Source organism: Ovis canadensis, chromosome 6 (genome assembly GCF_042477335.2).
Source record: "Ovis canadensis isolate MfBH-ARS-UI-01 breed Bighorn chromosome 6, ARS-UI_OviCan_v2, whole genome shotgun sequence".
Taxonomy (NCBI): Eukaryota; Metazoa; Chordata; class Mammalia; order Artiodactyla; family Bovidae; genus Ovis; species Ovis canadensis.
Window position 1 is genome coordinate 88,841,295 of NC_091250.1, and position 16,028 is coordinate 88,857,322.

The following is a 16,028-nucleotide window of genomic DNA, read 5'->3' on the forward strand; positions in this document are numbered from 1 at the left end:
CACTCTGTATAATCAGTTCCAGTTTCATCCACCTCTTTAGAACTGATTTAAATGTATTCTTTTTAATGGCTGAGTAATACTCCATTGTGTATATGTACCACAGCTTTCTTATCCATTCATCTGCTGATAGACATCTAGGTTGCTTCCATGTCCTGGCTATTATAAACAGTGCTGCGATGAACATTTGAGAATGAAAATGTCTAGCCTTTTTGAACAAGGAAGTAATACAATTGGAAGTTTATTTTGAATGTCATTCTGGCTACCACCTAAAAAATAGAGTCAGATATGGTATTAAGTAGGGAGATAACTTAGAGGTTCTTGCAGTGGTCTAAGTGAGAATTGGTACAGTTCTTACTAAGAAGTGAAAAAGTATAAGGGATTGGAATACATTTGATAGGACGTGATTACTATTTGGATGTGAAATTATGAAGAGAGGGAAGAAAGGAATTGGAAATATTGTTGGTGTTCTTGGCTTGGGTGATCTAGCAGAGAGACTATTAATAACATTGGGAGTATGTTAGAAGAAAGAGAGGTTTTATTTTTAAAATTAATTTTTATTGGATTATAGTTGATGTACAGTATTGTGTTAAATTCTGCTGTATAGCACAGTGAGTTGGTTATACGTACATCCACTCTTTTTAGGTTGGAAGAAGAGGTTTTAGAGGTAAGATAACAAGTTCAGTTTTTGACATGTTGATTTTGAGTTGCTGCCACAACATCTCAGGAATGATCTTCCAACAGTGAGTTGCAAATATAGTTAGAAGAAATGTCAAATCAAGAGCTGTGAAGTTTTTGATATGTTAATGATAATTATAGATGACTGTGATATTTCTCAGGGAAAATAGAAAAAGTCAGAGACAGCCAGAACTTGGGGAAAAGAAATCAGGAGAAGAGATTTGAGATGAATCTGATAAGGAGAAAACCCTGGAATTTCCAGGAAGAGATTTCAGAACAACAGTTTCTTGAAATAGTGCAGAGAAGTCTGAAGGGTATGAGAGATTTGAATATAAAGGAGACAGCATGGTTCTTCCACACAATTGTCTTACCATATTATTAGCAGAATTTTGGCTTTGACTGTGGATAACATTATTTAGTAAAGTGTACCTTGTAAATAGTGGCTTTAAATCATTTACTGTAATATGGGATCTAGCATTTTGATAGATTCTCACAGCTTAGAATGATTTAAGAGTCCTCCACAAGGGGTTACTCTTGTCTAGAAAAAGAAACTAGAAAAACAGAATCTGTTACTTTGTCTGCAGTGTGCCGGTATCTGGTCTGTGTTTGCAGTGCCCCTGTTTCCTTTGACATTTAGATGATAGTTTCTTTATTGCTAGAGAAGAAAAGAAATATTGGTGAAGGATTGAATTTGAAATAGAATGTTCCTTTGGCACTGCTATGAAGTGGTAAGGGCATGGCTGTGGTAGGGACCATGTGCCTTTCAGTTTTGTTGCTCCTTCATGCCTTAATCTTGTTAGCTGTTTTAAAACTTTATTTTGAGATCATTTAAAGCTTGCAGAAAAGTTTCAAGACTGTTAAAAAGAACTGTATACCGTTCATCCAGATTTCTGGGTTCACATTTTACCACACTTGCGGCGTTCTTTCCCTTTCTTTTTCTTCCTAAACCATTTGAAAGTAAGTTGCAGGCCTGGAAGCCCCATCACTCTTTAATTTTTCAGTGTATATTTTCTAAAAACAAAGACATTCTGCACAGTACATCTGTCACCATCAAGGGGTCAACACTGATCCCCATCTAATCAGTAGTCTCCCAATTCAGATTTTGCCAGTTGTCCTCATAATGTCCTTTATGGGTCTAGGGTCTAATCCAGGATTCTGCATGTCTCTTTAGTCTGAAACAGTTCTTTGGTCTTTTCTTGTCTCTTATGACCTTCACATTTTTGAAGAGTCCAGGCAAGTTACTTTATACATTGTCTCTCAATTTCAATTTGACTGTTGTTTCCTGTGGTTTATATTTCAGGTTATGAATTCTTGGCAGGGCTAACAGAAGCGGTGCTTCATTCTCAGGGCATCGTGTCAGGAGGCATATGCTGTCTCTATGTACCATTGTTAGTGATTCTAACTTTTATCATGTAATTAAGATAGTGACTGTCAGGCTTCTCCACATTTTATTAATTATAAGTATTGTATACTTACTCAGTTCAATTCAGTCACTCAGTCATGTCCGACTCTGCGACACCATGGACTGCAGCATGCCAGGCTTCCCTATCACGAACCCCTGGAGTTTGCTAAAACTCATGTCCGTCAAGTTGGTGACGCTATCCAACCATCTCATCCTCTGTTGTCCCCTTCTCCTCCTGTCTTCAATCTTTCCCAGCATCAGGGTCTTTTCCAGTGAGTCAGTTCTTCGCATCAGGTGGCCAAAGTATTGGAGTTTCAGCTTCAACATCAGTTCTTCCAATGAATATTCAGGACTGATTTCCTTTAGGATGGACTGATTGGATCTCCTCACAGTCTAAGGGACTCTCAAAAGTCTTCTCCAACACCACAGTTCAAAAGCATCAGTTCTTTAGTGCTCAGCTTTCTTTATGGTCCAACTCTCACATCCATACATGACTATTGGAAAAACCATAGCTTTGACCATAGCTTTGTTGGCGAAGTAATGTCTCTGCTTTTTAATATGCTGTATAGGTTGGTCATAGCTTTTGTTCCAAGGAGCAAGCGTCTTTTAATTTCATGGCTGCAGTTACCACCTGCAGTGATTTTGGAGTGCCCCCCCGCCGCCAAAAAAAACAACAACAGCAAAGTCTGTCACTGTTTCCATCGTTTCCCCATGTATTTGCCATGAAGTGATGGGACTGGATGCCATGATCTTAGTTTTCTGAATGTTGAGTTTTAGGCCAGCTTTTTCACTCTCCTCTTTCACTTTCATCAAGAGGCTCTTTAGTTCCTTTTTGCTTTCTGCCATAAGGGTGGTGTCATCTGCATATCTGAGGTTATTGATATTTCTTCCAGCAATCTTATTAAGTAAGTAATAAGTCTCTGTTAGAAGATACTTTGAGAGGATGTAAATATCCCATTTTTTATCTCACTTTCGGCCATTAGTTTACTGTGTAAGTGTTGCCAAATGGTAATCTTCTAATTTTATCATTCTTTCCTTTTCGATGCTGAAATTGTCCCAGATTTTCCAGCGAGAACATCTTCAAGATGACTCCGTTAAGTTCTCATCATTCTTTAAGCACTTTCTTACCTTTTGTCTCATCTTGTGCCTTTCTTCCCCTAAACTTGGACTTGGCCATTTCTTCTTTTAGAGAAGGATAGTGTGTGGAAACCAAAATCTGGGTGCTGGGCTTGGTCCTTGGTATTAGAATGTCATCATTTCTAGGTCCTCTCAGCTGCTGGTGCTAGGAAAATATATATATGCATATACTCCTCTCACTTTTAACTATTTTTATATCTATATATACTAAAGAACCGTGAGTTTATACCATATCTCCCAGTACAACAGTGTAGTGTTTTGTTTTATTTTATTTTTTTTTTAGTGTAATGTTTTAGAACTCCATTCTCTGACAGGGAGAAACCTGGCTCCCATTGTCTCCAGTATGTTGAGTTATTTGCTACGTCTATTGATGTAACCAATCTCCTGACCCTCCTGGCTAAATAATTAGCTCTGTCTCTGCCTAATATGCCAGCTGCATTGACCAGATTCTGATTTCTAAGGGGAAAGGGCAGATTGGGTTATCTTAAGTGATCTTTTGATTAGTATCATTCCTATTTCTGTAGGGTACTGTTACCTTGGATGGTATCTTCTGGGAGCAAAGATCCTTGTGACAGAAGTTCACCTTGATTTAAAGCGGGTCAGGGTACTTACAACTTCCTTAGTGCTGAGCTGAGGTTTGAAGTGGTTGGGGAGGGCCTGACTGACAGATGAATTGTAATCCTAGATTTCACATGTTGATAAGTCTTTGAGATAACAGATAATGTTTTAAAAATTACTGGTATTTTTTGAGCAGTTTGTGAAATACCATCCAAAGTACTTTACACATATTATTTCTAAGCATCATAAAAGCTTTGTGATGTTTTTTCACCTACAAACTGCCTCAAAGCTTTTGTGATGATTAAATGGTTACATCCACTTAAAACTCATGGCTTTGTGCCTACCAGTTAATAAGGGAGAAATAAATGTTAGCTGATTAGTAATAGTGGTGGTTGTATCCTCTCTGTTTTACAATTGTGGAGACAGGATCAGAAAGGTTATCTGCCCCAAGTTGTACAACTTATTTTGTAAACCCAGAATGCAAACTCTGGCTTTTTTTAAGACCAGAAATAGGTCTTTCCCCCATTTTCCTTTTTTGTTCTCTTTCCTCTTCACTACACTGTTTTTTGATCTGGGGCTTTTAAGCTAAGAAGAATGTATTAGAAATAAAACTCAGAAGTTTACTACTTTTAGCTAAATTTAGCTGATCTTTCAGACTTGCCTGCGTACCTTGGATCAAGGTTGTAGGATGGAGGGGGTTGCTTCCTGGGATGTAGTAGATATAGCGTGTGTGGGCTGTCAGGGGTTGTCACAGCAGAGGAGGAAAGTCCTACAAGGGCCAAGACCATTTAGCACCTACAGGCTATGTCACCTGACGAGAGGGAGGGCCATAGGTAGCACTGTATGTTGTGAGGATGTACAAGGGAAATCTTGCCCATTCCATGTATCACAAACGTCACGTAAATCCTGCTGCTGGCTTCCATAGCAGTAGGAGCGAGCACATCACATCTCCCAAGACCCTGGGATTTCTGCAAATTGTCATCTATCTTCAGATTCCCCCCTACCTTGAGGATCCGGCATCTTTATGTACTTTCTCTGCATTTTACAGCTTGACCATGTTGATGGACACTTACGTTGCTTCCATACCTTAGCTATTATAGATAGTGCAGTTATGAACATTGGGGTGCATGTATTTTTTTGAATTCGCATTTTCATCTTTTCTGGATATATGCCCAGGAGTGGAATTGCTGGATTTTGTGGTAACTCTTATTTTGTTTTGTTTTTTCTTTAGTTTGCTAGTATTTTGTTCAGGATTTTTGTGTCTGTGTTCATCAGGCATACTGGCCTGTAATTTTCTCTTTTTGTGGTATCTTTCTCTGGTTTTGATATCAGGGTCATGGTGATCTCATAGAATGAATGAGTTTAGGAGTGTTCTGTTCTCTGCAACTGTTTGGAATAGTTTCAGGAGGATAGGTCTTAATTCTTCTCTGAATGTTTGCCTCTTTAGCCATCTGGTCCTACTCTTTTGTCTGTCGGAAAATTTTAAATCACAGTTTCAATTTTAGTACTTGGGATTTGTCTGTTCATATTTTCTAGTTCTCCCTGGTTCAGTCTTTTTCTAAGAATTTGTCCATTCATTTTATTGGCATATAGTCATAGTAATCTCTTCTGACTCCTTATGTTTGTGTGGTGTCAGTTGTAGCTTGTCTGTTTTCATCTGATTTTTGATTTGTGCCCTTTTTTTCTTGATGAGTGTGGCTAAAGGTTTATCAGTTTTGTTTGTCAATACTTGATACTTTAAGTCTTAAGGTCTCATCAAAAATAGTTTTGAAAAAAAAAATAGTTTTGGCGGTAGCAACTAAATAAAATTGAGGTAGAAAAGGTAACACCACTTTTCTTTGTAGTATAGGGAGAGGATCTAGGAGCAGAGCAGGGCTGCGAAGAGAGGGATAGAGTGGTACCAGGTCAAACTCAAGGTCAGCAGACAAGAGCTGGGACGTGAATCTATTGCTTATTAACTTTGAGATCATGGATAAGTTTTATTTTGTTAGATCTTTCTAATATGCAAATAATAATAATAATGCCTTGTTTATGGCACAGGGTTGTGGTGAGAATCATGAGGGACTGGTTGGGGGAGGGACTTTATAAATATATGGTTACATGTATATAATCACTGACTAGAAAGTGGATACAGTGGGAGTGACTACTATTAGGATTTGCGTATATTAAACATTTAACCATCAGAGTAGTTTTCTCACAGATTGCTCTTCCAGGAGGAGTAGACTTTGGCAGTTACCATGGTGAAAACATCTGTGGTAAATGTAGTTAAATAGGATAGATTTAAAAGAAAGAGGTGATTTTTCTTTGTTTCTCATGTGATGCTTTAATGTTTGCTATTTGAATATACTACAGGTATCAACTCAATTGTAGCCATTGCATCATACACTGGATATAATCAAGAAGACTCTGTTATCATGAATCGTTCAGCTGTAGACAGAGGCTTTTTCAGGTCAGCTATTTATAACAGATTCCAAAATACAGATATAGTGGAAATACTAATATTTTAATTTTTTAAAAAAGTTTTTTAAAAATAGCTGTGGGAACTTCCCTGGTGGTCCAGTGGTTAAGACTCTGTACCTGCAATGCGGAGGGCATCGTTCCCCTGGTTGGGGAACTAACATCCCACGTATCACGTGGTACAGCCAAAAAGAAAAAAAAAAAGGTGTGACTTGTGTGTGTCCAAATTTTTTGGTGGTTTTGAATGTCAGGCAAGAAGAAATTTTGATCTGACAGCAGAGAAATTTTTCTGTTAAGATAGGTAATCTGTCTCCATTCATAAAACTTGTGGATGCCTGTCAGACATAGGTTGTTGTATGGTTGCCTGTATAGGGGTTAAAATGGTGAAGTCAGTGTCCTGCTCCAGAAAGTGGAAGGCCTGACTGATGGTCCTGAACAGCTAAAGACATTTCTTCTTGTATCTGAGTATTTTCAGGTATTAATATTTTAGCGCCCCCCCCTTCACCTTTTTTTGTAAGCAAAAAAATACTTGCATTTAGATAATATAGAAGTATCTAAAGAAGAAGTAAAGATAAACCTAAGAGTTTTAGGACCTTAAATAACTACTGTTAAAATTATAGTATGTTTTCTTTTTCAGTCTAATTTTCTGTTATTCAGTTTGATTGTCAAACATTAATCACAAATCCATGGCATGTGAAAATTGGTTAAAAAACTGAGAATTTAGAAGAGAGGATAGATTTTTTTTCTGTATAGTTGTCAGAGGATATCAGACCAGAGTTGGACATTATAGCTTAATATCATAAATTTCTCAGTAGAAATACTGGGGCAGATCCTGGGTGACCATCTCTGAGGGTTGTTATGGGAGGGATTCTTATTTTAGGTCGAGGGTTGGACTTAGTATTCCTGTTCTCACAGTTCAAGCTGTGTTAAGGATCAAATGTTACATGGGTGACCTGTGTAATAGCTCTTAAGACTTAAGTTTGACCCTCATACAGTTAACTCCTGTCCTAGATTCATAGTTTAATTGCTGTGGTTAAAATTATCAGATATCAACTAAGTAAAAATTATTGGTGTGTTCTAAGTTGTATTATTAAAGGAAAATAAAGTTCACTTTAGAACCATGTATTTTTAGGTCTGTTTTCTATCGATCGTACAAAGAACAGGAATCTAAAAAAGGGTTTGATCAAGAAGAAGTTTTTGAGAAGCCTACACGTGAAACTTGCCAGGGTAAGTGATACTGACAGTGAAATTATGGAATTCAAAGTTAACTCCTAATTAGTTTTTCTGGGTTTTGTCTTCCCACCCTTCTTTACGCAGTGTGGGAGTATGTTTGCTAGTCATTCTTAGAGCTTCTATTTAAGGAAATAGATATATTTGCCAGAAGTCTTTACACCTGGAGTGGGCTTGCTATAGTCCTTCTGTTCTGCTAGGTCCTGCATTGAGGAAAGGATTTAGGAAAGTAGAGAGGCCGTATAATTGCATGGGACACACCCAGCCTCATTCTCACTTGTACCGTGTCCTGTCCCTTAGTTTATGTATTTTCACGGGAACTTCCTCCCCTCTTCACATTCTGATGTGACCATAGTGTTTGTCTGGCCACAGTATATGTATATATTTAGCAGGTAAATAATGAGAGAATGTCTACAACTTTGTTTCTTTTGAAAAACTCAGATTTATTTTCTAGTTACTATTTTTACAGACATTTATAAGCTATATACAGCTTTTGGGATGGATGGGATGTCCTGGGGGAATATCTGCTACAGTTTTGGCTTCTAATAGTATTGCATGAAGTAAAACGTTTTTGTACTCACATTTCCTGTGGGTGCTTCTGTGTAGCAGTGAACTGATTTTTAGTGGAGTTAAGGTTACAGTTTAGATTTCAAGTTTTCTGTGGGAGATTTTGTATAGAGGACATAGATAACTCTTTCTTATGTAATATAGGGAGCAAAAGATGGCAACACATTTATCCAAAGTCACTTAGCAAATGGAGAATTGATTTTCCAGTACTCAGTCCAATGCCTTTTTTTAAAGTTCAGAATCGTTTGTAATGTTTGGAATAAGGGCATGTTACTGTAACGTGTTAGATATTCCTATGAACTTCTCTCTGGTTAAAACTGATGTATATATTTGCTTTTTAATCTTTTTGAGAGAGGGAGTATGTGACATTTTAAATACTTTTCTTTATGGTATTACCATTTCAGAAAATTCTCTTTCTTCTCAGGTATGAGACATGCTATTTATGACAAGCTGGATGATGATGGTTTGATAGCTCCTGGAGTTCGTGTGTCAGGAGATGATGTTATTATAGGCAAAACAGTCACCTTGCCTGAAAATGAAGATGAATTGGAGGGCACTAATAGACGCTATACAAAGAGAGACTGTAGCACTTTTCTCAGGACTAGTGAGACTGGCATTGTGGATCAGGTTATGGTAACTCTCAACCAAGAAGGATATAAATTTTGTAAAATAAGGGTAAGTATAGCTTTGTCATATTGTTGTTTATAGAAAGTAAACCAGAATGACCTAACTAACTTATTTTTATGTGAATTCAGGTACGCTCTGTTAGAATTCCACAGATTGGAGACAAATTTGCTAGTCGACATGGTCAAAAGGGTACTTGTGGTATTCAGTATAGACAGGAGGTAGGTATCTTTCATCACCTCTGACTCACAGTTTTATTGATCATTTTATTAAAATTTGCTTTAACTTAAGAGCCTAGAGGCAGTAAAGGCTTGACTTTGAATTGTAGTGCCGAACAAGTAGGTGCACATCTATGCTGAGGGCTTCCCAGGCGCTAGTGGTAAAGAACCTGCCTGCCAGTGCAGGAGACATAAGAACTGCAGGTTCGATCCCTGGGTTGGGAAGATCCCCTGGAGGAGGGCATGGCAACCCACTTTAGTATTCTTGCTTGGAGAATCCCATGGACAGAGGAGCCTGGCAGGCTACAGTCCATAGAGTCGTAAAGAGTCAGACACGACTGAAGCAACTTAGCATGCATACTGTGTTGAACACAGTTTAGGACATAGCAAAGTTCAGATGAAAGAGAATCAGTTCTAGTTCTATAGCTAAGAGATTTAAGTTTTTCAAGTGTCTTTTAAAAAATTCCTTTATAGGATATGCCTTTCACCTGTGAAGGTATCACCCCCGATATCATCATAAATCCCCATGCCATCCCCTCTCGTATGACCATTGGTCACTTGATTGAATGTCTTCAAGGGAAGGTAAGAGATTTTCTTTACAGATATAGGTCTCAAATTGATGTTTCTTCCAAAGTGTTAGGTGATTTCTCTCATTCTTAGTCAGGGTACTGTGGAAAAAGCCAGTGTGACACTACTTTCCTGCTTTTAAATTGGTTTATGTCTGTCTGTCTGTTTGCAAAAATTTGCAAAGTTATGACTAAAAATTCTTGCAAAATTTACTATATCCAGTCTTTGAATATGTGGTTATTCTTTTGACTGGTTCTTTTCTATAAGTGGTGGTTAGTTCATTGTGAACCTAATGGTTTTATAGCTGTAATATTAGCTATGCATGTGTCTTTCAGTGGAGGTTTTCTATTTTTAAGGATCTTATTAAGGTAGAGTAGCTACAGCTTTTATGCACTGGAGAAGGAAATAGCAACCCACTCCAGTATTCTTGCCTGGAGAATCCCAGGGACAGAGGAGCCTGGTGGGCTGCCATCTATGGGGTTGCAGAGAGTCGGACACGACTGAAGCGACTTAGCAGCAGCAGCAGCGGCTACAGCTTAACACATGGATGACTTGGTTGTAAGGATTAAAATGTCATCTTCCTTGAGTCATAGGAAATATTTGAGAGTCTCATTCTTTTTGTATGTGGTCTCGCAGAGAGCTTCCTATTTGAAGACTTAATAGGTAGTTCTGTTTTATGTAAGATGCTAATAAAATGAACCTTATGATGTTACAGCTTTCCATAACAGATATTTAAGTTAATTTGTAATCTTAAGTTCAAAATCTTCCCCCCTTTTTTTTTTTTTTTTGCATTCTTGCACAGTTTTAATTCAATTCTTGCAGCACCCAAGTAGGTGAGTTAGTGACAGTGTTAACAGGACATATTCAAAGATCCAGAAGCTAGGAGTAGAAGTGAGTTGGAATGCTCCTTACCATGGTGACCCCAATTCCATGACCCAAATCTTCCCTTTCTTAAAAAGGTTGTTTTTTTTTTAGCTGACTATATTTGTATTAACATAGACTTCTAAAGAGAGACGGAAGCAACCTTTTTTTTTTTTTTAGTTTTTTATTTTTTAAATTTTAAAATCTTTAATTCTTACATGCGTTCCCAAACATGAACCCCCCTCCCACCTCCCTCCCCACAACATCTCTCTGGGTCATCCCCATGCACCGGCCCCAAGCATGCTGCACCCTGCGTCAGACATAGACTGGTGATTCAATTCTTACAGGATAGTATACATGTTAGAATTCCCATTCTCCCAAATCATCCCACCCTCTCCCTCTCCCTCTGAGTCCAAAAGTCCGTTATACACATCTGTGTCTTTTTTCCTGTCTTGCATACAGGGTCGTCATTGCCATCTTCCTAAATTCCATACATATGTGTTAGTATACTGTATTGGTGTTTTCCTTAGGAAGCAACCTTTTAAACATTACTTTTCTTTTTAAAGGTATCAGCTAACAAGGGTGAAATTGGTGATGCCACTCCATTCAATGATGCTGTTAATGTGCAGAAGATTTCTAATCTTCTATCTGATTATGGCTACCATCTCAGAGGAAATGAGGTATGTTTGCTTTTACATTGGTAATTTGTTAAGTATATTCTTTTTTTGCACGTGTGTTATTTCATTCTTAAAAAAATAAATCTTTCATTGAAGTATACTACATACTTCAAATATATACATAAACCATAAATGTTCAGGTTGATAAATTTTCACCAAGTGAACACAGGTGTGACTGGCACCCAGCTCTTGAAAAGAAAATTATCAGAATCCTTTTATCCCTGATGCTCTCTTGTGTCTCCTTCCAGTCACTACCTACATACCCCCACCCCAAGGTAATTACTCCTTTTACAGCATAGATTATTTTAGTCTGTTTTGATTTGTTTAGAAATGGAATTGTATAGTATATGTCCATATATACTTTGAACTTGTTTAGTAATTTTTAAGTCTGTATTTAAAAATCTGCTTGTTTCAGGTCTTATACAATGGATTCACTGGTCGAAAAATCACATCACAGATTTTTATTGGCCCCACTTACTACCAGCGTTTGAAGCACATGGTGGATGATAAGATTCATTCTCGTGCTCGGGGACCTATTCAGATTCTTAATAGACAGCCGATGGAGGGTAGATCTCGGTAAGAGAGCTGCATCATTGATCTTATATAAAAGAATGGTTCTAATATTTCTTGATTCCAGGATCCTAAAAGGGAGTTGGTATCTTTTGATATTTATCATGTTAGAAATTAAAACCGAGAAAGGTTTAAAATATTTATTACTTGGTTTAAAAAATAACAGTAACAAATTCATTATACATTAACATAAATAACATTTTAAGTGAAAAGTATTTTCCAGATAAATTTAGTGATAAAGTGACATTGGTTTATCTTTTTGCAAATCTTCTTAATGAACTGGTTTGTGAGAAGATAGCTAGATTCTTGATTCTTGTGTTTGCTTCTGCATTTAATCCATTGCAGGATTTTATTTTTTATAATTAACTATGTGACCTCACACAGATTTATGGTTGAAAGGGAAGAATATTATAGTAACTTTCAGGTGACTGGATTTTTTTTTTGATGCTGCACTAGAGTGACAAGTTGTCCTTTCTAAAGGTTAGTTGTGATGTAGAATTTGGAACTACTTAAATGAATCTTTTATGTTGAAATCCATTGGCTTGTCTTATACTTTGAGTGTATCTTTTATACTTATGTAGTTTCATAGTCTCATAATTGGTTATTTGAAAAATATTTTCATTGAGTTGTGTAGATTTTTACATGTTGACACATTTCATTATATCAAAAAACAAATTTCACATTTGTGAATATCACCACCATGTCATCAGAAAGTTTTTAAGTATTGGGAGGTTATCAAGCTCAGAGTGTTGGATAGAGGTTTTCTTTTTCTAAAATTCTCCTCTTTGATTGAAACACTAATTTTTAATGATTTACAACAAATCTTTAAAATTGTTTTCCTTGAGTGAAAAAAATGTCTGCCAAATATCTTAAGGCTGAATTAACATAGTTGGTGCTATTGTTGGCAAATTAACATGATTGGTGTCAGCTGTTTTTTCAGGTATAAAAGATATTTCATGATAAATGTGACTACTTCAAAATTGTGCAAGCACTTTATTTCAAGACCACCATCTTTAATATACAACTAAAGTACCTTATGAGAACTCTTTATCAGACTGTTAAAAACTATGTACTCAGGAGTCAAAGTTAAATAAAACTAATCATTTTTAATTGCTTCATTAATGACATACTTTATATAAAACTGGTTTTCTCACCCTTCAGATACACTGGAGAATATGACTGCTAGTAAAGTATGGTTCTACCCACCTGATGTATTCAGGTGCCAGCAGTTTATTCAATTACTTTGGCAATTGTCAGTGCAAATGTCAATACAGTGAAAGAAGCAAATGTGTCATTAGTTTTATTATAAAAACTGTTTTCACCCTTAAGAGTCCACAGACCACACTCTCAGAACTCCTGCTTTAGAAAATAGGAAAGTTATAAAAGCAATCACAGTACCTCCTTAATATTAAATATCTAGTGTTTAGATTTTCTTGACAGTTGCATAGTTTTTAAAAAACATTTGTTGGTTTCATTTAGGATACAAATAAGGCTCATGGTTTGTAGCTGATTGATATGTCTCAAGTTTTTTTTCTTAATCTGTCGGTTACCCTTTAACTTTTTTTTCTTGCACTTTATTTGTTGGATTGTTTGTTGTGGAGGGTTTCTCACAGACTGGATTTTTTGAATTGTGGGATCTTAGTTCTCCAACCAGAGGTTGAACCTGGGTGCCAGCAATGAAAGCGCCGAGTCCTAACCACTGGACTGCCAGGGAATTCCCTCTCACAGTCTGGATTTTTGTTGATTGCATTCCTGGGCTGTGTGTGCCTATTTCTTGTAAATAGCTAATTGGATTTAGAGCCTTGATGAGGTGAAGGGTTTGTGTTCTTTAATAGTAATACTTAAAAGGCAGTATTCAAAATTGTATACTTTCCATATCTGGTTGTTTTTCTTTTGTGACTTTAGTAGCTGTTAATGTTCAGTACCTAAAACCTTTAATAGGGATTGCAGACTGATGAGATTCTAATTTTATCATTCCTTCATTTATTAGCTGGAATACTTTCATAGAGAGAAATTTTGTTTCATCATCTGGTTACCTGGTGACATAGTTTTCATATAGTAAAAGACATGATAAATGCTCAATTCTTTCCTTTTATTTACCAGTTTTCAAAATGATGAGTCAGTTACTTAGAATCCTCTAAAGCTGACCAAGTGTTTTGCTTTTGGTAGTATCATTAGAAGCTCTTTAATCATATGTATTTTATTAATATATATATGTGTGTGTGTGTGTGTGTGTGTGTGTGTATGTACTCCCATGAAACCATTCTTTATCTTTTATATAGAAGAATATTAAGGAAGCCATCACCATCTACTTGCCTGGCCATCAGAACAATGCATTTCATTTCACTTACTAAGCTGGGGAAACCTGTGACTGATTTCACCTCTTCTTTCCATTAGTTGTGCCAATGTGCATTTATTGTTTCAGGTTTGATTGCTTGGGAGTCTCATTCATGGAGAAGCTACTTTATTTAGATTAACTTTTATTATTAAATTTTTAGCATACAGATGAATTCAAATAAGTTAAATGGTAATGTTACAAGATTTTATTCTGTACGTCATTGTGTTTTATTTGAAAAAGTGTATTTACTATATTTAAGAAACTAATGTGTGAACTCTGTTTGGGGACCTTCTAGTGCACATCAAATAGTTGGTAGCCTTCTTAGCCTCCTAACCATGCTGACAGAATACAAAAGTAGAAAAATTGGAGTCTAGTTCTCATTCTTTACTAATGCTACTTTTTATACTTGCCATTAGTCAAAGTGGTATTGATAATAGAAAATCAGTACAAAATAGCCTGTTGTTTCTTCCCATAATAGTGATGGTGGCTTGCGTTTTGGAGAGATGGAACGAGACTGTCAGATCGCGCATGGAGCAGCCCAGTTTCTAAGGGAGAGGTTGTTTGAGGCGTCAGATCCGTATCAGGTTCACGTTTGCAATCTTTGTGGAATAATGGCAATTGCGAACACCAGGACCCATACATATGAATGCAGGGGCTGCCGAAATAAAACCCAGGTATGTACAGACATTCCTAGCAGTTATTATCTATTCAGGATATAACCGTATTTGCCTCATCATCCAGGCAGATTGAGTGTGGTGAACACATTGGTGTTTTCACAATTTTGGTAGCATTTTTCTATAAGATTCCTGGTTTTAAATGAAGAAAAAGATATCAATTCTGTTTTTCTAAAAACTAATTTAAGTTTTAGCATGGTAATTTCCCTAAGCTGTTCATGTTTTGGAAATAATAAGGTCTTGTACAAGGAATTTTAAACAATGAGTGTTTTTTTTTTAAACCTTTTCATTGAGAAGGGTGAATATAAATCAGGTCTGACAGAAAGGGTAAAATACCAAAGCCTGTTAGGAGAAGGAGCCACCGTAGGCCAAGGTGATAGGATGAGTGCCAGCAGCCCTCTCAGCTGTTCAGTGCCTCTAGTACCAAGTCTGTGGCTTTTTCTGGGGTAGGGAAGTGGGGTTGCTTCAGTACAGCTTTGCTAATTACCTCTTTTTTCTCCTTCCCCAGATCTCTTTGGTTCGAATGCCTTATGCGTGCAAACTGTTGTTTCAGGAACTCATGTCCATGAGTATTGCACCTCGAATGATGAGTGTTTAGCTCTTTTAAAAAATCTTTGTGTCTTGTTTCTGTGATACAGCTTAAAAAAATATTTTTTTTAAACAAAAATGTACTGCGATGTGAGAAAACACATTTTATTTGTTTTGTTTAATGATATGCATGCTTTTCTTCTGTAAATAGACAATAAATTTTTGTAGATAGTCTTGGTGTGTTATCTTAATTTCGTATTTCACTGTGTAAAATCAGTGAATATAGCTAAAGTGTTAGTGGACTGGATGAAAAGAAACTGGTTACTAGGCAAGAACAGGAGGCTGTAGTTACCCATGACTACTTTTAGCTATGCAGACTAATATATTCTGCAGGTTTACAGCTCAGCACCTTCACCTGTTTAAAAAAAAAAAGATAAAAATTAGTTACACGTATGGATATGGTTTTATTTTCTAATTTTGAGGTAGTGTAGTGTTTCCAAATAAATGAAGATGTTAAAATGTGGGGATAAAGAATGTTTGAGGATAAATTGATATGGTGGGCAGTGGGAGTGCTCTTTGAATTTGAACTACCTATATATGATTTTTAGATGTGGAAGGTGATTTTGTTGTACTGGTCCATCAAGAGAGGGACCTTATTATAGAAGTGGGAGAAGCACACTTCATAGATGAGCAAGATAAGCTAGAGAGAGACTAAGGAACTTTCCTTTGTCTTCCAGTTCTTATTCAGAATTGAAAGTATTCTAGTTCTTATTCAGAATTGAAAGTGGAATAATCAGTGGCAGAGCTGAGGCGCAAACTCATGCCTCTGAGCTACTGCTCTTTGTTCCATCATTTGGCTTTACACATCTTGGCTGAAAAGAATCTGACCAAACACATCTTTACTTCATATTTCTTCCTTTCATACCACAGCTGAGTGGTCCACAC

At 36.7% G+C, this 16,028-nt stretch overlaps 2 protein-coding genes across 4 annotated transcripts in view; one reads left to right on the forward strand and one right to left on the reverse strand.

The window, feature by feature from the left end:
* Positions 1–15,317, forward strand: part of POLR2B (RNA polymerase II subunit B) — a 48,044-nt gene extending 32,727 nt beyond the window's left edge. For all 3 annotated transcript variants that reach the window (XM_069594197.1, XM_069594196.1, XM_069594195.1), the window contains exons 18-26: positions 6,125–6,221; positions 7,362–7,456; positions 8,451–8,701; positions 8,782–8,871; positions 9,343–9,450; positions 10,863–10,976; positions 11,389–11,549; positions 14,360–14,555; positions 15,064–15,317. In XM_069594197.1, the coding sequence (XP_069450298.1) occupies positions 6,125–6,221; positions 7,362–7,456; positions 8,451–8,701; positions 8,782–8,871; positions 9,343–9,450; positions 10,863–10,976; positions 11,389–11,549; positions 14,360–14,555; positions 15,064–15,153 (1,202 nt within the window). In that variant the 3' untranslated portion in view covers positions 15,154–15,317. The remainder of the gene's footprint in view (positions 1–6,124; positions 6,222–7,361; positions 7,457–8,450; positions 8,702–8,781; positions 8,872–9,342; positions 9,451–10,862; positions 10,977–11,388; positions 11,550–14,359; positions 14,556–15,063) is intronic.
* IGFBP7 (insulin like growth factor binding protein 7) overlaps positions 15,233–16,028 on the reverse strand; it is an 80,218-nt gene continuing 79,422 nt past the window's right edge. Inside the window, exon 5 of the mRNA XM_069594204.1 lies at positions 15,233–15,498. Coding sequence (XP_069450305.1) covers positions 15,479–15,498 — 20 coding nt within the window. The 3' untranslated portion in view covers positions 15,233–15,478. The remainder of the gene's footprint in view (positions 15,499–16,028) is intronic.